General features: G+C 36.4%; 3 protein-coding genes and 4 pseudogenes across 5 annotated transcripts; 3 read left to right on the top strand and 4 right to left on the bottom strand.

Moving 5' to 3' along the window:
• Positions 1-233: 233 nt before the first annotated feature.
• On the bottom strand, positions 234-704 carry LOC147925952 (UDP-glycosyltransferase 84B2 pseudogene; annotated as a pseudogene).
• A 1,160-nt stretch (positions 705-1,864) lies between these two features.
• Positions 1,865-3,658, bottom strand: LOC104753942 (UDP-glycosyltransferase 84B1 pseudogene; annotated as a pseudogene). Its single transcript, XR_015583764.1, has one exon. The product of XR_015583764.1 is annotated as a UDP-glycosyltransferase 84B1 pseudogene (transcript).
• Positions 3,659-6,911: 3,253 nt separating this feature from the next.
• Positions 6,912-8,532, bottom strand: LOC104751966 (UDP-glycosyltransferase 84B1 pseudogene; annotated as a pseudogene). The gene has a single exon (XR_015585096.1). The product of XR_015585096.1 is annotated as a UDP-glycosyltransferase 84B1 pseudogene (transcript).
• Positions 8,533-10,267: 1,735 nt separating this feature from the next.
• LOC104751967 (uncharacterized) lies at positions 10,268-12,838 on the top strand. Its single transcript, XM_010474025.3, has 9 exons — positions 10,268-10,721; positions 10,810-11,027; positions 11,160-11,274; positions 11,566-11,655; positions 11,755-11,916; positions 12,024-12,143; positions 12,230-12,340; positions 12,423-12,504; positions 12,589-12,838. The coding sequence occupies exons 1-9, from the start codon at positions 10,584-10,586 to the stop codon at positions 12,642-12,644; spliced, it is 1,092 nt and encodes a 363-aa protein (XP_010472327.2). The 5' UTR covers positions 10,268-10,583; the 3' UTR covers positions 12,645-12,838.
• A 2,130-nt stretch (positions 12,839-14,968) lies between these two features.
• Positions 14,969-15,627, top strand: LOC104751968 (PAMP-induced secreted peptide 2 pseudogene; annotated as a pseudogene).
• A 248-nt stretch (positions 15,628-15,875) lies between these two features.
• LOC104753943 (putative cadmium/zinc-transporting ATPase HMA1, chloroplastic) lies at positions 15,876-20,519 on the top strand. Its single transcript, XM_087493274.1, has 10 exons — positions 15,876-16,453; positions 16,535-16,685; positions 16,766-16,950; positions 17,045-17,191; positions 17,274-17,469; positions 17,581-17,709; positions 17,875-18,025; positions 18,126-18,231; positions 18,322-18,703; positions 18,782-20,519. Exons 1-10 carry the CDS (start codon positions 15,968-15,970, stop codon positions 19,231-19,233), a joined length of 2,385 nt encoding a protein of 794 aa, XP_087349400.1. The 5' UTR covers positions 15,876-15,967; the 3' UTR covers positions 19,234-20,519.
• LOC104751969 (transcription factor MYB73) lies at positions 19,425-20,430 on the bottom strand. Its single transcript, XM_010474027.2, has one exon. It carries the CDS (start codon positions 20,428-20,430, stop codon positions 19,501-19,503), a length of 930 nt encoding a protein of 309 aa, XP_010472329.1. The 3' UTR covers positions 19,425-19,500.
• Positions 20,520-21,489: the final 970 nt, after the last annotated feature.

The following is a 21,489-nucleotide window of genomic DNA, read 5'->3' on the forward strand; positions in this document are numbered from 1 at the left end:
AATCAGATCTCCAAGGATCCTAATCGGAGTATTCGTTTACAACATAAAGCAAACATCAATTCAATTATATCAGATTCGAGTTCGTAAAATGAATTAGCCAAAACCCATTTCACATCTTTCAAGCAGTCTACAAATTCCGCCATTAGACGATTGAAGTGAGGACCTTCAGAAGGTAACATGAACGACGGGAGATCTCGGACTTCTAATAACGTTAAGGCTGGTAACTTCACGGTTTAATTAGGATCTTCGAGATCAGGGAAAGGGTTTGTCTTCATGTAGTAACGGTAATAAACCGAGAAAACAGCACAAGCTTCAATCCAGAGGATTGCACAAGGAATGTTATGAGCCGCCGCAACAGCTGGAAACCATGGAGTAAACGGTACAGAGATAATGCAAGCAAATCTCTTTCCTTCGATGATTTTCGACAAATTCTTGGGTCCGAATTTTCTCAATGACTCTGCGAGCGGTTCCGGGTCTCTTGGATTGTCTTTAGGCAGACTATCGGAGAAGAACACAAGGTCCACGAGACTATGAGATTCGTCGGTGGATGAGAGATGGCCACAGGCTTGTTCAATGGTGGCGAGAGTGAAGTGTAGGTTGGTTCGTGCGAGTTGTTTGGCAAATTTGAGCATCGGATTGAGGTGACCTTGGAATGGTAATGCTACCATTAGAACGTGTGTTTCTTGAACATCAATACTTCCCATTATTATGTACGTATAATAGTAATGACTATTTTTGATAGTAATTTATTTAGACTTGAGTTTCGTTTGAAATTGTGATGAGTTCTCATGTTAGTGGTAAATACATTATATATAACAATGGTTGTTCAACGTGAAATTTTTGTAATAAAATCTATGATTGCTAACCCAAGAAATGTTGGTCAACATATTTTGAAGGGATGTATTCAACGTAAAATTTACAAATCATATTATTCAATTATGAGTTTTAAAAAGTTTCGTGAAATTCATTGTTATTAAACTATGATTTAAAATTTTATCTTAAAATCTATGGTTATTCAAAACAGTTTGTGGATTTAGATTAATAATTTTTAAGGATTCTGGAGGATTTGAGAGGGTTTCTTTGGTTAAAAATACAATAATCCAAATCTTACGGGTGTATTAAACTTGATATTTTAAAAGATTTTGGAGTATTTTTAAAATCACATATTATTCAACTAATGATTTTAAAAAATCTTCCAAAATCTTTTTTATTGAACTTGATATTTATGTAAAATCATTCAAAATCATTTACGATCTCTTGTTATTCAATTAAAAATTTGTAAATCTCACTCCAAATCGAAACTGTTATTCAAAAAAATACAATACTTTAGAAAAAACAAACTTATGAAAACGATCTTAGGAGACTTTATCTCAAAAAATTGTATGTATAGGATAAACTCTTATCTCTCACCATTATAAACTGTGGTTTTTATGTTTTCATATCTTCAGTTCAAAAACATTGAACTTTATTAGATTTTTTTTTTTTAATTTATAATTGTAGAAGATTTGTTATATATATTGGGAGATTAAAGCTAAGGAATTACGGAATTCTTAGTGTTTGTAATGTTGTGATGTTTTCTTGAGATAACTATTTTCGAGAGATTCAAGATTATACCGCAATGTTTGATATTTAGTTTTTGAGAATGATTGAGTTAAAACGAAACATGATTATGTGAGAATAATAACCTTAGTTATCCTTTAGAATTTCTAACGAACGTTTATGTTGCCTATAGCTAGTACTATCTACCTCTCTACCTTAAATCCGGTTATCCCTGGTACTAATTGATTCAAAGCAGATAGTCAGGTGCTTGTGATATCACTAATGAACGATTCCACTTGCTTTCTACAAAAGTGAGAAAACTCTCTTTTTGTGTTCCAAAAATCTATCTCTTTAGAATGAAGGTAAATATGAGTTTATATAGGCTCAATTTACAAATAATAATAAATCAAATTAATTACAGAAATCAAACTAGAAATAATTTTGAGAGATTTTATCAATCATCATAGATAGAGACTGGTTATTTGTATGTAGACAACTTGGGCATGAATCCATAATTTTTTTAGAGTCTCTTTTGGATATCCAAATTTGATGACCCCGTCACAAAGCGACTCAGGTGGATGTGATATCACTAATGAACGACTCCAAATTCCGAACCGAAGATCCGCCAGGTGCTAATGCTGATCTCGCGACATCCTTCAACTCCGCCACTCTCCTCCTCATATCCGCGGCATCAGGTCCCTCTGTCACGGCCTCAATGCATCTTTCTACCTCCTCGACCTTGAGCTCACCATCGACAGCGTCATTCCTCATCCTTACTCCGATTCCAAACACATCAACCAGCAACCGCGCGTCAATGAACTGATCAGACCAGCTCGGGTACGCCACCACCGGAACACCAGTCACTACCGTCTCGATCGTTGAGTTCCATCCACAATGCGTGACGAAGCAAGAGATTGCATCGTGGCTCAATATCCTCTCTTGTTGACACCAATCAGTAACGACGCCTTGTCCTTCTTTCACCATCTCCTGCAAAACGTGGACGTTTTGGGCTTTCTCCTTTGGTCTTATCACCCAGAGAAATCGAACTTCTCTGTTCTTCAGGGCCTTGGCTATGGTCTCGACCTGATTCTCCGATGATTCGAGTACGCTTCCGAAAGATATGTACACAACCGACGACCTAGCTTGCTTGTCAAGCCACTCCATACAACAACCATCAGATTTCCACAAATCTAGGTTTTTGCCATCTAGGGTTTCGTCCTCATCAGCTCCCAACAGAAATGGAGAAACAAGAGGACCAATTGGGATTACAGGTTTCAAATCCGACATCGATTCGATTATCTCTGATTCGAGTTCATAGAAGGAATTAACCAAAACCCATTTCACATACCTCAAGCAATCAGCGAATTCCGCCATTAGCTGATTGAAGTGAGCACCATCAGAAGGTAAGATACACGTTGGAAGATCTCGAACTTGCAGCGATGGTAAAGCTGGTAACTCCACTGTTTGATTGAGATCTTCAAGGTCGGGGAAAGAGTCCGTCTTCATGTAGTAACGGTAATAAACCGAGTAAGCTCCACAAGCTTGGATCCATAGGATCGCACAAGGGATGTCATGAGCAGCCGCAACAGCTGGAACCCATGGAGTAAAAGGCCCAGAGATGATACAAGAGTATCTCTTTTCTCCAATGATTTTAGACAAGTTCTTGGCTCCGACTTCATTGAGTGACTTCAGGAGCGTGGCGGTGGCTCTTGGATCGTCTTTAGGCAGACCATCGGAGAAGAACACAAGGTCCACCGACGATTTTTCTGCCGCGGCGGTGGCTGAGAAGCGGTCACGGGCTGGCTCAATAGTGGCGAGAGTGAAGTGCAGGTTCTTTGATAATGATGAGAGCTGTTTGGCGAGTTTGAGCACAGGATTAATGTGACCTTGGAAGGCTAGTGTAACCATTAGGACATGTGTTTCTTGACCCGCACAACTTCCCATTATTGTTTTTTTTTTTTTAGGACACAGTTTAGATTTTTTTAGGCTGGAGTTACTATGAAAATGTGAGTCATAGTATTAGTGGTATATATATATTACAGTGGTCGATAGGTATAGCTTAATGGAGACATAGAATGAGTATGTGGTAAGAAACTCTATCAAATGTTGGCAAATAGATTCTAAATTATCTTGCTTTTTTATTTTACCTATTATGTTATTGGTCATAGTTACAAATCTTATCTCGGTATTAACTATAAATACTTTTTTATTAGTGTGACACTTTACAGTTACGATAATCATACTTTTGATATATGTGCCCAAAAAAAGTTCATGAGATTTGAACATCTGTTTAGTATTTGCTTTTTTTCTTTTCTTAATAAAGATTTTATTATAATAAACTAGGTAAAGTCTCCAGCGTTGAGTGGGTAATATTAATATTAGTAGTATTATATATGAAATTATGGTTATTTATTTTACATTTTGTATTAATTGTAGTTGGTTTTATATTTTGGAAGATAAAATACTTACACATTGTATTTTAAATATGTAATATTATAGATTGTTTTGTTTCAGAAAAATTAATGAAAGTGTATGGTTATATTTTTTTTGTTTGGATTTTTTTTTTCATTTTACATCTATTCGATTTTCTTTATTTCTTGTTTCAAATAATAATGCACTATATTTGAGAGTTATATTTTGCTGTACTGTAAGTCATATGGCTATTTTGGCCTTTTTCTAAATTGTAATTTATGATTGGTTAGTATTAAAAAAAAAAAAAACTTTGTTAACCCAGTTCAAGGTGGCAACCGCTATGTTTGGGGATAGACTGACCTCTCAACATCCACTGACCACTATAATATGCCGGAAAACACCGACGTGGTTTATACATTAATGACTTGCCTGTAGAATAAAGATACATCTATTTGTTAATGAATTTAGAGTTGGAGAAATCATATAATAAAACCTTGGGGAAACAGTTTAGGTGAGGGTGGATTTCTCTGCATTCTCATCTCTTTCTCAATTTGGAGTTCAAGTAATGGCATACGATTATGTAGTATTGTATCATCCAATTAGTGGATGAATGCCAATTCATCCATCTGTATATAATCGAGAAAGAAACAATGTCATACCCTCAAAGTTGTGGAGACTCTGCAAATTCCTGAAATCACAGAAGCAAACAGACTTGTCAGTTATTGAAAACAAAAACCACTGCATTAGTTATAAAACGAGAAAGAGACAATATGAAAGAGATTAGTAAACCTAGAGCCAGTTGTCCTTCGTTGTTCAAGGCCGATGTAGAATTCATCATTCAACAACTTCTCATTGTGTGTACTCACATCAATGGTAATTGGAAGGCTCTGCATTTGAAAGTGGTTTTGCAATTAGGATGAAACTATAATTACAGAACAATTAATCAAGTAAACTTCAAATAAAACAGAAATTTAAATATACTGTACTAAAAACAAATAATATAATTTAAATAAAACTTAGGAAAATAACATAGTTTTTTTAAATAACTAACTCTTCAGTTTTTCCCTAATAATTATATTTTTCTAACGTAATTTATTTATGTCTCTGACCCTAGAAAACGGAATTTGAAACAAAAAAACAGCCCAAAATACCACAATTTTGCATGTCTTAGAACAGTTTGCTATGAAAATCCCACACTAAATTGCATGTCTTTAATTAGGCTAACACTAATAACATCACACGAATCACAGACTCAAAAAGGGGGGATTATAATTATTTATAAGGAAAAAACTGAAAGTGAAGGTATTCAAGTACGAACCACATTCAAGTTGTACCGACTACACTGAAAAAGGATGCATATATCACCAATTTCACGGTCCACAACTGATTGTGCTATAAGAAGCAGACAAAAACATTAAGGCCAAGAAGACAACAAAAGTGATGCAAACTCATTAGTTAAGCATACTAAATGTGAAGTTGCATGAAGTTATCAAGAAGAGGTCACCAGATACATCCATAACTAATAAATACCTTTGAATGCTGAAAGGTGCATATAGTAGATATCTCTTTTGGATGCATGTCTATTTTCTTGTAGAAGTTGTTGGACTATCAACATTACTCTTAGCAACATATCTTGAAAGGTGGAAATTGCATACTGTAATGATACTGTCTAAACCAAGAGATAACACACACAACTGGAATTGTGAAAATGATCTGAAACCTGACTCTCACGGATTCTGTAGGTTTGAGGTTCCCTCTTAAAAGTGAGAATGTCCTAACCCTTTTTGTGAGACATCTTTTGGGATTATAGAGATTCATCCTCTTTGACAATTTGGAGAAGATTTCTAAATCTTCTTCTTATTTATTTAATTAATATATTATGTCTTCTTCATCTTTGTGTGTTGTTCAGTTCAATATTTGTGAATAGTCTCTTTATTGGGGTTTAGGGTTCTAATTAAGAGATTCAATAAATTGATGTTTTGATTATTGTTTGGAATTCTTAATCATTATGTTCTTTGATTCATATGATCTTAATGCTAGAATATGATTGATCACCTTACTCTAGATTATAGGTTTTTTTATGCATCAAAAGTGTTCGATAGAATGTCTGAACTAATATGAATTGAGCAACGTATTTCTAGCATACGAAAGTTTATCTTAGGACACATTGTGAACTTAATGAACTTGGTTGTAATGCGAATTTGGTGAGGAGATTGCAAATGAAAGTTTAGCAAATTAATAGTCAAATTTAGTTTGCAATGCCTTGAAAGAGGGTTAGTCTTCATGTTCTAGAATGGTTCTTAATTATTGATTTCATATTTTATTTTTTTTGATTATTCATTAATCTATGAAATATCCTATGACCCAATGTTTCATAAGTTAAAACTATTTTATTTTTTTGCATTTTTGTTTACAATCCTGGAAACAAACAAACATTCTTCCGTTATTAGCTATTTACAAGTTTCGTAAATCATTAGTGTATCATTGGTCTTGTGGATTCGACCCCAACATATTCTGTCTCCCGGTAATTAATCGAACAATCATATACATTTTAACTTAAGATTAGATATATATTATATTTATAATTATTTTAATAGGAAGTTGTATCCACTTATTATAACTTAAGATCACGTTTTTAATCATAATATTTTTTTACTAATAATATAAATCTCAATAAATGCTTTTGAGAATTGTATGTTTTTATCATAATTTTCCATAAAATATCTTATGACTATAATCATTAAAAAACATAGTTGTTACTTTTTGACTTACATTAGAGTTTTCGCCATAGTATTTTTCAATATAATAAATTTTATCATAATTTTTTATTTTGATGGTTGTGTTTTTTACTAACCATTATACTGTATAAGTTAAATATTTATGCAGTTGTAGCTCTATCTATTTTCTCTTGGATAAACTATTAGCCCTGTTGTTATCCTATTTTATTTATTTGTAGCATATACTTTCAAACTATTTCATCACTTTAAAATTATTGATAAACATATAATTTGGTATTTGATTTTTTAAAAAGATTTTCCACATATTTCTCGCGCGAAATCGTTCGGGTCTCGGTCCTAGTTATCAAAAAGAAAACAGATGCAAAGTTACAAATTGAAAAACAATTCAAAGCAACTAGAGTCAGGTGGTTGTGATATCACTGATGAACGACTCCAAATTCCGAACCGAAGATCCGCCAGGTGCTAATGCTGATCTCGCGACATCCTTCAACTCCGCCACTCTCCTCCTCATATCCGCGGCATCAGGTCCCTCTGTCACGGCCTCAATGCATCTTTCTACCTCCTCGACCTTGAGCTCACCATCGACAGCGTCATCCCTCATCCTTACTCCGATTCCAAACACATCAACCAGCAACCGCGCGTCAATGGGCTGATCAGTCCAGTTTGGGTACGCCACCACCGGAACACCAGCCACCACCGTCTCGATCGTTGAGTTCCATCCACAGTGCGTGACGAAGCAAAAGATTGCATCGTGGCTCAATATCCTCTCTTGTTGACACCAATCAGTAACGACGCCTTGTCCTTCTTTCACCATCTCCTGCAAAACGTGGACGTTTTGGGCTTTCTCCTTTGGTCTTATCACCCAGAGAAATCGAACTCCTCTGTTCTTCAGGGCCTTGGCTATGGTCTCGACCTGATCCTCCGATGATTCGAGCATACTTCCAAAAGATATGTACACAACCGAAGCCCTAGCTTGCTTGTCAAGCCACTCCATACAACAATCATCAAATTTCCACAAATCTAGGTTTTTACCATCTAGGGTTTCGTCCTCATCGGCTCCCAACAGGAATGGAGAAACAAGAGGACCAATCGGGATTACGGGTTTCAAATCGGACATCGATTCGATTATCTCTGATTCGAGTTCATAGAAGGAATTAACCAAAACCCATTTCACATACCTCAAGCAATCAGCATATTCCGCCATTAGCTGATTGAAGTGAGCACCATCAGAAGGTAACATAAACGTTGGAAGATCTCGAACTTGCAGCGATGGTAAAGCTGGTAGCTCCACTGTTTGATTCAGATCTTCAAGATCGGGGAAAGAATCCGTTTTCATGTAGTAACGGTAATAAACCGAGAAAACAGCACAAGCTTGGATCCATAGGATTGCACAAGGGATGTCATGAGCAGCTGCAACTGCTGGAACCCATGGAGTAAACGGCACAGAGATGATACAAGAGTATCTCTTTTCTTCAATGATTTTGGACAAGTTCTTGGGCCCGACTTCATTCAGTGACTTCAGGAGAGTGGCGGGGGCTCTTGGATCGTCTTTAGGCAGACCATCGGAGAAGAACACAAGGTCCACCGACGATTTGTCTGCCGCGGCGGCGGCTGAGAGGCGGTCACGGGCTGGCTCAATTGTGGCGAGAGTGATGTGTAGGTTCTTTGATAAAGATGAGAGCTGTTTGGCGAGCTTGAGCATCGGATTGATGTGGCCTTGAAAGGCTAGTGTAACCATTAGGACATGTGTTTCTTGAAGCTCACAACTTCCCATTGTTTTTTTTTTTTTTTTTTTTTTTTTTTTTTTTAGTTTAGATTTTTTTTGTGACTTGAATTACTAGATGAAACTGTGAGTCATAGTATTAGTGGTATATATATTACAGTGGTTGTTTGACAATAGGTTTAGCTTAATGTAAGGACATAAAATGAGGTTTGTGGTAAGAAATCTATCAATAGTAATGGCTAATCCAATCAAGTCTTGGCAAATAGATTCTAAGTGATCTTTCTTTTTTATTTTACCTTATATGTTCATCTATTGGTCATCGGGCCAGTTACAAATCTTATCTCTGTATTAACTGTATACTTTTTTATTAGTGTAACACTTGACCGTTACGATTATCATACTTTGATATGTGTCAAACAAAAGTTCATGAGATTTTAACATCTGTTTAGTATTTGCTTTTTTCTTAATAAAGTCCTCTTTCTATAATAAATAAAAGGATTAAGGACGTATGAAAATATAGAATTGAAATTCAATATATGGGAAATATATACAACGATAAGATTTCCAAAGACCAAAACAAATAAAGAATCAAATGTTTAGGTGGCATGTACAATGTACCAAATCAAAAAAGTTCATCTGCTAACTTAGTAGATTCTGTGAATGTAAAAGTAATTAGCCAAAACATAGATTTACTGATTCACTATGCGGCAAGGCAACAAATAGTCCACAATTGATTAAAACGATCCAAATTTTGAAAATATTGGGTGGAATGGTTCATTCTGTAGGTTAATCGCACTTCTATTGGTATAGGTGTTAAATTTTATTCGTAGATTTATAAAATATAGTTTTTGTTTTAAATTATTTTTTTTATAAACAATACATTATATATCTTGCCATTGGTTGATTTGAGGTAATCTTTTATAGTTGTTGACAAAAAAAAGTTTTATAAAACATGAAAAATTAAAAGTATCAGATACTAGGAAATCTACATAAAAACATGTAAGTACTTCCATCAAATGCATATATTTTAGTGTTTTAGAGAAATGATTTGAATCTCCTGAACAAAATGAGCCAGTGAGGTGATGGGCTTGCGAATTGGCAAATTTCAACATTAAGGGGCTGACTGGGGATGGTTTTCATTTTCAAGGCTGTAGGAGCATTTAAAAACTTTACAACTTTTTCATTGTCAATTAGTTTTTTTTCTAATTATTATTTTCTAAAGCTTTGACAACCACTTTTTAATTTTTCTTCTTTGTTTTTTTTTTTTGAAGTTTCAAAAACATGTCCCTAAAACAAACTAATTTAAAAGCCATTATATCTTAAAACTCTTTTTTTTTTTGTCAAAACTAAAAACTATCTACAAGTTTATCTTTTATACTAATAATTATTCTCATTTTTTTTAAGATCTATTTTACAAATAATTGTTTTATTTTCATCATAATCATCAATGATCGTGTAAGAGAGTTTACAGAACTAAAATCTTTCAAAATCGATCTACATTCATATAGAGAGTAACACTTAATACAAAAAATTGGTTACTGTTTAATGAATTTCTTACTGCTCAAAATTATAGGAAATAGGAACACCGAACTTGGCTTTTGTAGTGCTAATTTGAAGTAAGAAGCAAAGTCTATGAACTCAAACATTACGACCTTGAATGGCTGCAGTTTTTAATCTGTTTTTGGTTTTTGATTTTGCAAACTAGTTAATTCGTCATTCATGATTCTATTAATTTTTCAAAAACTGTCGAAAAAGAAGAAAAAAAAAATACTTAAGTAGCCAAGTCACAACTTACATCTCAAGTCAAAACCCTAGGTAACTCCAATAGTAAATAGAAATTTTTACAAAATAAGATGAAAGAAAAGAAGAAAACAAATGAGATGCTGCAACGAGAAAATTAGAATCCGGTGGAATAGAACTCATATGCAGCAGACACGAAGACAATCCAAGACCCCCAATGGCCTATCACATTAGTTCAAATTAGGGGTTTAGTATTTTAACCGAACCGGATCAAATTAAACCGAACCAAACCGAGTTGATGTGGGCTCGGCCCATACACGAGGAAGCTCTGATGAGTCTCTCTTCTTCTCTCTGACGGCGTCTCTGCATAAACCGGCGATGCTCAAGGAAGGAAGCTGAGAGAGAGAGAGAGAGAGAGAGAGAGTTACAAAATGGAAGATGATGAGGAGCCACCGATGGCTATTCAAATCCAACCGGATGTTTCTGTCGGAAAGAATCTCTCGTCAAGCGACGCTGTTTCAGTTGGTGTCAGCGTCATCACTGGCTATCTCGGCGCGGGAAAATCCACCGTAAGCAATGATAAAGTTTCTTCCTTTCACTAATTTAAGTGTTGGGTTTTGGTTTTTGATTGTTGATTGATTTGTTTTTGGCCCCCAGCTTGTGAATTATATACTGAATGGGAAACATGGGAAGAGAATCGCTGTGATATTGAATGAGTTTGGGGAAGAGATTGGTGTTGAGAGGGCTATGATTAACGATGGAGATGAAGGTGCCATTGTTGAGGAATGGGTTGAGCTTGCTAATGGATGTGTTTGCTGTACTGTTAAGCATAGCCTTGTTCAAGCTCTCGAGCAGCTTGTTCAGAGAAAAGACAGGTGCTTTTTTTTTTTTTTCTCTATACTGTAACGAACTCTGAACTGTTTTCCTGAGTTGTTGTTGCTAACTACTGCCTGCATTTTGGAGAAAAGAATGCATATTTGATTTTGGTTTTGGTTTCTCAAATGCAGACTTGATCATATATTGCTGGAGACTACAGGTTTAGCAAATCCGGCTCCACTGGCTTCTATCCTTTGGTTGGATGAACAGTTAGAATCAGAAGTCAAGCTTGACTGCATTGTTACTGTGAGTAGTGAACTCTTTAAATCTGTTTCACTTCTCCTTTGTTGATCTTCACATTGCTTTTATAGTTCTAGTATCATCTTGTACACAGCAGAGGGATTAAAATTTATCGAAGTTGTGTTATCCACACTAGTTTTAGGTCTCTTCGTCATTTATAGCTAGTTGATTCTTTCTTTTTCTGGTTACTTCTTTATAGCGTATATGTCTCAAGTTACATACTCTCTCCCTGGTTCCAGTAATTTAGTGCTTAGGAATTTTTGTTCTAATGCCGTTCTGACTTAGCTGCTTGAACAGGTTGTGGATGCAAAAAATCTTCGTTTTCAGCTCAATGAGCGCCGTGACACATCCTCGTTTCCCGAGGCTTTTAATCAAATAGCATTTGCGGTAATGATATTGTGTGTGTGACGCAACCATAACTTATCGCCTCCCGCATCTTCCATCTCACCTCATTATTGACGAGATTGTTTTGGTTTTGTATTGTAGGACACAATAATAATGAACAAGGTGGACTTGATTTCTCAAGAGGAATCTGATGAATTAGAAAAGGAGATTCATTCCATCAACTCGCTCGCCAATGTCATCCGATCTGTTAGGTGCCAAGTTGATTTGTCCAATGTATTAAACTGCCAGGCATATGATTCAACTGTTAAGTCTCTGAAACCTGTTTTCTCTTCTTTGTTCGAGTACTACTTATGCTTTTGTTTTGTCTGTAAAAACTGAACCTGTTTCCCCCTGTTCGCTGTTGAAATTAGCATATTAGTCGTCTGGAATCACTGCTGGAAGCAAATAAATCATTAACGACGACAGATCTTCACGATAGTGGAGTAAGGACTCTATGCATCAGCGAACCGCTACCTATAAACCTCGATAAGGTAGCAAAATTTATCAAACATTCTTGGACAACTAGTTAAGAAAACAGTGTTCTTCGTGACACGTCAACTTGTTCTCGGTTTGACAGGTTCGTTTATGGCTGGAGGAAATTCTGTGGGATAAAAAGTTGGAGATGGATATATACCGTTGCAAGGCTGTGTTGAGCATTCAAAACTCAGATCAGCTGCATATATTGCAGGTAATGTAGTCATGAATTAAGGTCTTGTGATCCTCAGTATGTAATTCACATTCCTGTTTGTTATTGAATATGCGGTACGTAGGCTGTTAGAGAGATATATGAGATTGTGCCAGCGCGAAAATGGAGCGAGGAAGAGAGCCGGACGAACAAAATAGTATTTATAGGTCATACCTCCTTTTTGCATCATTGCTCCCAACACTCTTTTTTCTCTCTGTTTGCTGATTCAAGTAACTGAATAATATATACAGGACACAAACTGGATGAAGAAATTCTTAGAAGCGGATTAAGAGATTGCAGACCCTAACGGAAAACGCAAACTTGCAGTGACACAACCAGATTGGTCTATTTTGGTTCTTCTCCCATCTGGCGTTTAAGTTTTACCGTCATGAACAATACTTTATATCAATCGTTAACTTGATCAGTTTATGTATTATAAATATGTAACAACTGTGTAAGGTTATTTAGTTAGTTGTTTCAGTTAACGTTTTTACACTATTGGTTTACCCAATCATGCAAAAAGATGCATATCTGCGAAGACCCGACCCGGTTACGTAAGATCTATTAGGAGTAATAATAGATAATGTTAATTATGGAGTTATCACTTACCTAAAATATCTCCTACAAATATAACCGTATATTGTGATTAGAAGAATCTCTATCGATATTCGTATGTATAAATAGGGAACATCTGCTTTTTAGGGTTTCGAAAGAAGAGCGATCGATGATCGATCATGATAATACGCAGCAAAAAGACCAAAACCTTGAACAATCTTCAAGAGGAAACAAGTTAGATCGACTCCCTCCGGACCTAGTGATCGAGATATAATCATGCTAATGGTTTGATAAGCATTGGATATGGTCGAGAGCATATCACTAACCCCAGCACTGGTAGTTTCATATCTTTACCAAGAGTCAAAACAAGAGGAAGGGGAAGGGTCAAGGGTCGTAAAACGTTTTTTCGGGTATGATCCAGTTAGTGATCAATACAAAGTCTTGTCCATGTCGGAAAGACGTTATGACCATCAACAAGACTCATCATCTCAACATCAAGTGTTCACATTAGGAGAAAAAAAGCCATGGAAAATGCTGGATACGTATGCATTATCGGCTCGCACCGGCCCGTTTAATCTTCACATTCCCTTTAAACAATGCATGATAGATACTAACATCCGGATTCTCAATCCCTTCCACAATCTTATATGCCTCTGCAACTGTTCGTTTAACCAACAGACTATAAATTATCGACCCGCCAAGTTAAGTTATCCACATGAACACCTCTCTCACACGCATTTCATCTAACACCTGAAGTGCCAGATCAATCCGACCATTGTTACACAACCAACCAATCATAATTCTGTGGAAAGACCCATCCAAATCACCGCCTCTCTTCGAAACCATCACGTAAAAGACCTTGGAAGCTTCATCGAACTGGTAGACTACAAGTTTTCTCAATATTCAATTGACTTTAGTAGACCTAGGAAATAGTAGAAACTTGGCTTTTCTAGTGGTAATTTGAAGTAAGAAGCAAAAGTCTATGAACTCTAACATTACGTACGGCCTTGAATGGCTGCAGTTTTAAATCTGCTTTTTTTTTTGTTTTTGATTTAACAAAAACTAGTTAATTAATTACCACTCATGATTCTATTAACCTTTTAAAAATTGTCAAAAAAAAAAAAAAAGGAAGAAAAAAAGTACTTGAGTAGCCAAGTCACAACTTACAGCTCAAGTCAAAAACCCTAGCTAACTCCAATAGTAATAGAAATTTTGTCAAAATAAGATGTAAGAAAAGAAGAAAAATACTAAAGAAAGTTTTTTCCGTAACCAAAGAAGGTGAAAATATAAACATAAATTTATAATGCAGTAAAAGAAATATCCTCCATTCACATATTCATCGTCAGACAGTAATTTCCACCAAACAGTTTTGTAAGGTGGTTTTAAGAAGAAAAAAAACACTCAAAGGTTGAAAAATCAACAATCCAATACTTTCTGATCATGACCTTTCAAAGAAGGCTACTTTGAATGGAAAATAACAACAACGTGAGAAACAAGAAATGTAGAAAGCTAGATTGGTGTCTGAACTTTTGAAACATCGATCAAGTTTTGATGCACCTAACATATTTAATTTTCAACTAAAATATACGTTGACTTTTAGTTTATTAGAAATAGTGAATATTGAAATTTAAATGATTTTAATTTAAACAATGGGACGATTAATTAAGCGGTTGTCACTGATTGGTAGTACTGGTTAAGAACAAATTAAATAATTGTGAATTCAAGTTTAGAGCACTTTATCTAACAATCAGAGACAAAATTAAAATCATATTTTTTATCTTCAAACAGAGAAGAAAATATAACTAATCTCCATTCCTTGTTGATGGCTTTTTATGTTGGCAAATTATGTATACAGATATTTATATATATATATATATAAATAGGAAGACCAAGAACAAGAAGCAACCTCTGCAGTTTCCCAGGAGGAAGGAGCCTAAATTCAATTCTCGCGTCCTGTTGAATTTTAAACTTACGAAGTCAAAAACTGAAAATGTCAAACTTTTCTTCTTCTTCAAGGCTCTCCACGTTACTATATAAATCCAACTCCAAGTCCACAAAACTACTCACAACAAATTTACTCATCTCATAAATTAGTGAACACAAAGGAAAAATAAATAACATCTTTTTGTTTTAATTACTCAAAAAAAAAGCACACAAAGAAAATGATGATGAACAAAGTTGTATTGGGTTCGATCCTGTTTTTCATGTTGGTCAGTTCGGTTCTTGTGGTTGAGGCTCGTCCTTTGGGTTTAACGAAGGCTGAAGAGAAGCTCGTGGCTAAGTTCTTTGATGGTTTGTCACTTGGGGCGATCAAGGGCTCGGGTCCTAGCTCTGGTGGTGAGGGTCATCATTTTGTCGACCGGAGTGAGACGCTTGGGTATGGTAAACACTCCGGTCCCAGCACGAGCGGACCCGGCCACTAATTTCGGACCGGACCAGTTAATCAGGTGGCTGCTTTTGTCTAGCTTCAGAGATTGAGTGGTTGTTATATATATATATATATATAAAAAGATTATTTATTAGGATTTTTCTTATAATGCTTAGAACTGGGGAAAATCAAGAATTGGTGGAGCCTCACCTTGTTATATGTAGGAATATTCTTTTGTTAATTATTGAAATTCATTTGATAAATAATGTACAATGTAATATATTGTAATTCATTTATTATTCTGATTATATGAATAAAATTCTTGGATATTCTTATTTTTTAATGAAGGCTGCTTATATAACACATAGTTAAGCATCAAATACACATACTAAAAAGACATTGCATAGAGCCATAGATGTTGCGAGTTGTGTAAACAGTTAGCAGAGTACATCATTTTTTTTTTTGGGGTGAACAACAATCTACAATGGACCAAATTTATTATGATGTAATCGCAATCCCAATTTTTTATTAATAACAAAAAAAAACAGAGCAAAGAGGCCACGTCATAAGATCATAATGAGGCCATATTACAACATCTTTCCATATAACTCCAACACTCTCCTCCTCCTTCTTCTTCATCTTTCACCTTTCGAGATCAGATTATTTAATTCATACTAAGACATTTCAAAAAGCTTGAATCCTCGACTATGGAATCCTCCGCTTTTCTACATTCTTCATCTCTCACTAAACTCCCTTCTCGTAGAAACTCCACTCTCCGTCTCACTCGACTCAACTCCACCACTCTCCTCATCCCTAGAGATCTCCTAATCCACACCAATATCTCCAATACTCGAAGATCACTTCGTCTTCTCACCAGAGCTACGAATACGTGCAAACACCATAATCACAATCACCAACACCATCAGCATCACCACGATGAGCACGATCACCATCACCGACATTGCTGTTCCGTAGAACTCACGGTACCTAATCAACCTCAGAAGCTACTGAACAAGTTCGCTAAAGCAATTGGATGGGTTCGTTTAGCCAATTTCCTCAGAGAACATCTCCATCTTTGCACCTCCTCCGCCGTACTCTTCCTCGCCGCCGCCGCTTCACCTCACTTCATCCCTAAACCTTACGTTACACCAATTCAAAACTCCTTCATCATTTTTGCTTTCCCTCTTGTTGGAGTAAGATTTCTCTAAACTCTATTTTTTTTTTTTTTTACTCTTAGCCAAAACAGAACGCTTAAACAGAATCGTTACTTTTAGATTTCAGCATCTCTTGACGCACTTATGGATATAGCTGGTGGAAGAGTGAACATTCATGTTTTAATGGCACTAGCTGCTTTTGCATCTGTCTTTACGGGCAATGCTTTAGAAGGAGGATTGCTTCTAGTCATGTTTAATCTTGCTCACATCAGTACGATTACAAACTTGTAACTCTTCTTGGTATGTTTTTGGTGAAGTTTGAGAGTCTGTAATGTTAGATTGTTTATGTAGCTGAAGAGTTCCTCACGAGTCGGTCCGTGGTGGATGTTAAAGAGTTGAAGGAGAGTAATCCAGATTCTGCATTGGTGATCGATGTGAAAGATGGCAATGTACCAAACTTCTTCGATTTTTCGTATAAAAGCGTTAATGTGCACAATGTACAAGTTGGATCCTATATTTTGGTAGGAACTGGTGAGGTCTGTGTGAAACGAAACTCTTATCTCTTTTTGCTTTCAGTTTCTTGCAAATATCTTAATAGTTAATACATTTTAGCTTGCTTTGAATTTTTAGGTTGTGCCTGTGGATTGCCAAGTATATCTAGGCAATACAACTATAACAATTGAGCATTTGACTGGGGAAGTGAAACCATTGGAAGCAAAAGCTGGAGATAAAGTCCCTGGTGGTGCAAGAACTTTGAATGGCAGAATCATTGTGAAGGTGATATAGCGTAGTACAGTACTTTCTCTTGCGTTTACTAAGAAATCTCAGGGTTATCTTTCTTCAATGGAGTTATAATCAGGTTACGAAGACATGGAATGAGTCGACACTTAATAAGATTCTACAGTTGACTGAGGAAGCACACTCTAATAAACCAAAACTTCAGAGATGGCTTGATGAGTTTGGTGAGATTTACAGCAAGGTGGTGGTTGTTTTATCAGTTGTTATTGCCTTCATTGGTCCAATTTTGTTCAAATGGCCATTTCTTGGCACCACAGGTAGAATGATCCTTTGGAAAATTTTGATTTAAGTGATCATTTTCCTACTTTTCTTGATATGGTTTGTGACTATTTACTTTGATTTGTGTTTTTTTTCTTCTGATGATATAGTAAGTAGAGGATCTGTTTATAGAGCATTGGGATTTATGGTGGCGGCATCACCGTGTGCATTGGCGGTTGCTCCATTGGCTTATGCTACAACTATTAGTTCTTGTGCAAGAAAGGTAATTTATCTTACAAGTACTCTATCTAGTCACATCTTTTTTGGCTCTGCAAATGTTTTAACACCCATAAGCTGTGTACTTTTTATAGGGAATATTGCTGAAAGGTGGGCAGGTTCTTGATGCTTTAGCTTCTTGTCATACGATTGAATCGGTTTTGACAAAACCGGGACCTTAACAACAGGAGGCCTTACATGCAAAGCAATTGAACCCATTTATGGGCATGAAGCAGGATATAATGCAAGTGTAAATCCTTGTTGTATGCCAAATTGTGAAAAGGAAGCATTAGCTGTAGCAGCTGCTATGGAGAAAGGTACCACACATCCTATTGGAAGGTATTGCTTGTTAAACATCTGTTTTCCCAAATTCTAGTAGTAACATACAAGACTTTAATAAAGCTCTCTGTTGTTAATGACATGTTCCATATTTTTGCAGAGCCATGGTAGACCACAGTGTTGGGAAGGACCTCCCTAGTGTTTCTGTTGAAAGCTTTGAGTATTTTCCCGGTAGAGGCCTTACTGCTACAGTTAACTGTATTGAGGTGCAAGAAAATTATCTTCTAGATTATGTAACGTCTATATCCAATGTTGTCTCTCACTACAAGTCTACAACTTCTTTTGTTCTGATATAGTCAGTAACCGAAGATAGTAAACTGCGGAAAGCTTCTCTTGGCTCAGTAGAATTCATCACTTCACTCTTCGAATCGCAAGATGAGTCAAGAAAGATCAAGAATGCTGTAGATTCTTCTTTATACGGGAATGACTTCGTTCATGCTGTTCTTTCACTTGATCAAAAGGTAACATTGATTCACCTCGAGGATCAGCCTCGTCGAGAGGTATCACAAGTTATAACGGAGCTTAAAAGCTGGGGCAGACTGAGGATAATGATGTTAACTGGAGACCATGAGCCAAGTGCTCGGAGGGTTGCAGATGCTGTAGGTATTGATGAAGTCTACTGCAACCTAAAACCAGAAGACAAACTGAATCATGTCACAAACATCTCAACAGATTCAGGTGATTTTATCTTCTTACTAATAGATAATGCTAGTAGAAAGCTAAAACTGAACTTCAAGTGACTGTCTTTGGTTTTAGGTGGAGGTCTAATCATGGTGGGAGAAGGCATTAACGATGGTCCAGCTTTAGCAGCTGCAACTGTAGGGATCGTTCTCGCTCAACACGCAAGTGCCTCAGCTATAGCAGTAGCTGATGTCTTACTGCTTCAAGACAACCTCACTGGTATACCTTTCTGTATCGCAAAATCAGGCCAAACAACATCACTAGTCAAGCAAAACGTGGCTATTGCCTTAACCTCGATACTCTTAGCCACTCTTCCTTCGGTTCTCGGATTCCTTCCTTTGTGGTTGACAGTACTGTTACATGAAGGCGGAACGCTACTAGTTTGCCTTAACTCGATACGCGGTTTAAACAATCCATCATCCTGGTCTTGGAAACAGAACATAGCTAATGTAATAAGCAACATAAACTCAAAAAGGTCCATCTCCCACCACAATAGTTTAAGCACTGTGGAGCCTGCTGCACTATAGAAATATATATCAAAACTCGTAACCTAGTAGAGTTCTATACTACTGGTACCACTATAGTGTCATATGTATAGTAAACTGTTTATATGATTATATATACAATTTGGCCTATTTGATCGATCACAATGATCATTACAACAACACAAAGAATCTCATTACCACACATCTCCGGAACATATGATTATGTTATGTAATGATGCAAAAATCAATCCATTTATTAAGTTTTTATTTTCGAATGAATTGAACAAATTTGGCTCTTCTCTCTTCTCACTACTCGATCTTTCCTATTCCAATAAACTCTCTAAACCCTACATTACGACCATTACTTCCTTGCACCATACACGAACTTGCTCCTCCTCCTCCGCCGCCGCCGCCGCCAGTTCCACCGCCGTTCCCTAGGTGCAAATCCGTCATATAACTCCTAACCTCCGTCTTAATCATCTCCTGCAACACTGTCATAAAGTCTCCACCGAATCCATTAATCACTCGTTCCTTCTCCTCTTCTTCTTCTTCTCTCTTCACCGGAAACAACTCCGCCGTATCTCTTCTCACCGGAGTTGACTCTTTGACCCAAGGCAAAGACAAACTCAAACAAGTCACCGGATCTTTCTCTTCCTCCTCTGACGGCGACGGCTCAATCACAACTCCACCAGCTCTCGCCGTCGGTGTAAAAACGTGAGAAGACGGCAAAACAGATCCACTAGACTGCTCGCTGACGTCAGATCCCGTCGGGCTTAACGCCGTCAACACAACTCCAACTCCACCGCCACCACTCGCCGTCCGTTTTAACGGCTGTTCATCTGTTAAACTACCATCGTACCCTCCGCTCTGCCCTCCCTCTCCGCCGCCACCACCGCTACATTTACGCTTCAGCGTAGAGTTCCAATGATTCTTAATGGCGTTATCGGTGCGACCATTGAGAAGCCTAGCGATCGTAGCCCACTTGTTACCGAACCGAGCGTGAGCGCGTATGATGGTATCGTCTTCCTCCGCCGTGAAGCCACGGTGCTCAACCTCCGGAGAAAGCTGATTACACCACCGGAGACGGCAAGATTTACCGGAACGTCCAGGGATCGATTTGCTAATGAGGGACCAGTTCCTTGGTCCGTGCTTTTCAACAAGCGTTTGTAACAGATCGTCTTCTTCAGGACTCCATGGTCCTTTGATCCGATTCATTTCTTTCCGGGTCGAACCAGACATCGTCGGATCTTTGATTTGTTTTTTAAAAAAAAAATTAATAATAATAATCGAATCGTTTAAAACGCGTTTCTTTGTTTGTTTGAGAGGATAAGTGTGTGAAGAAGAGGAGAGACTATTTATACGAGATGTGATGGTTATAAAGGTTACCGGTTCTACCGGTTAGTTTTTTTTCTCGTTAGTTAACAAGAACTTAATTAACTAATTAAATTTTCTATTTGTAACTGTGGTGACTTTGATTATTTAATATTTATGTTTTAAAATCTGCAACCGAATGAAATTTGAAATAAGTAAAATAAAACTGACACAAAACTAATTTATTTTATATCCCGTTTGATTTTATTTTGATAAAATCCGAAAACTGAAATTTAAACCGAAGCAAATATTTTTTTAAAAAAAGTCGTAAACAGGATTTGCTCTCGTTGATTAAAATTAATTTTAGTTTTTTGCGTAATGTATCTAAATTGGATTAGTTATGTATGTACGTAATTATGTAAATGAAGATGTAATTCACGTTAGCGATTGGCGGTGCGATTGTGGGGAATTGCGTCTGAGAGAGAGAGTGACGTTGAAATCAAAGAAGAGAATCTTTCCAAAAAAACGGTTGGGGATTTGGGATACAGCTGTAATCAGACACGTGTCAGTTGAATAGTTAACTGTGTGTAAGATTGAAGAGTACAGTTGTGGTACTTTAATAAGACTTGAGAGCGTTTTTTTTTTTAATTAATTTATTCATTTATTCAAAATCGTTTCGTTTTAGTTATTATTATTGTGTGTGAAGAAGAAACATTTCGTTATCAATTATAAAAGCAGTGACACAAACGTCAAATTGTGATTTACGTATTAGAAACGTATAAGTAAAGTATCCCATACTTATTGAGTGTTCTTTTGTTTCGTTTTTTTTTTCAATTTTGTAAGTGAAAAAAAAAAAGAAGATAAGGATGACGTTAAAGTGGTTTTAGGTTCAGTATAATAATATTAATAAAAAATAATAATAATAATATTAATAAGTTTTTTTTTTTTAGGTTGGATTCTTCAGAGACTTTTTTGAAGCCAGCCTGT

Source organism: Camelina sativa, chromosome 16 (assembly GCF_030686135.1).
Source record: "Camelina sativa cultivar CO46 ecotype springtype chromosome 16, ASM3068613v1".
NCBI classification, from domain to species: Eukaryota; Viridiplantae; Streptophyta; class Magnoliopsida; order Brassicales; family Brassicaceae; genus Camelina; species Camelina sativa.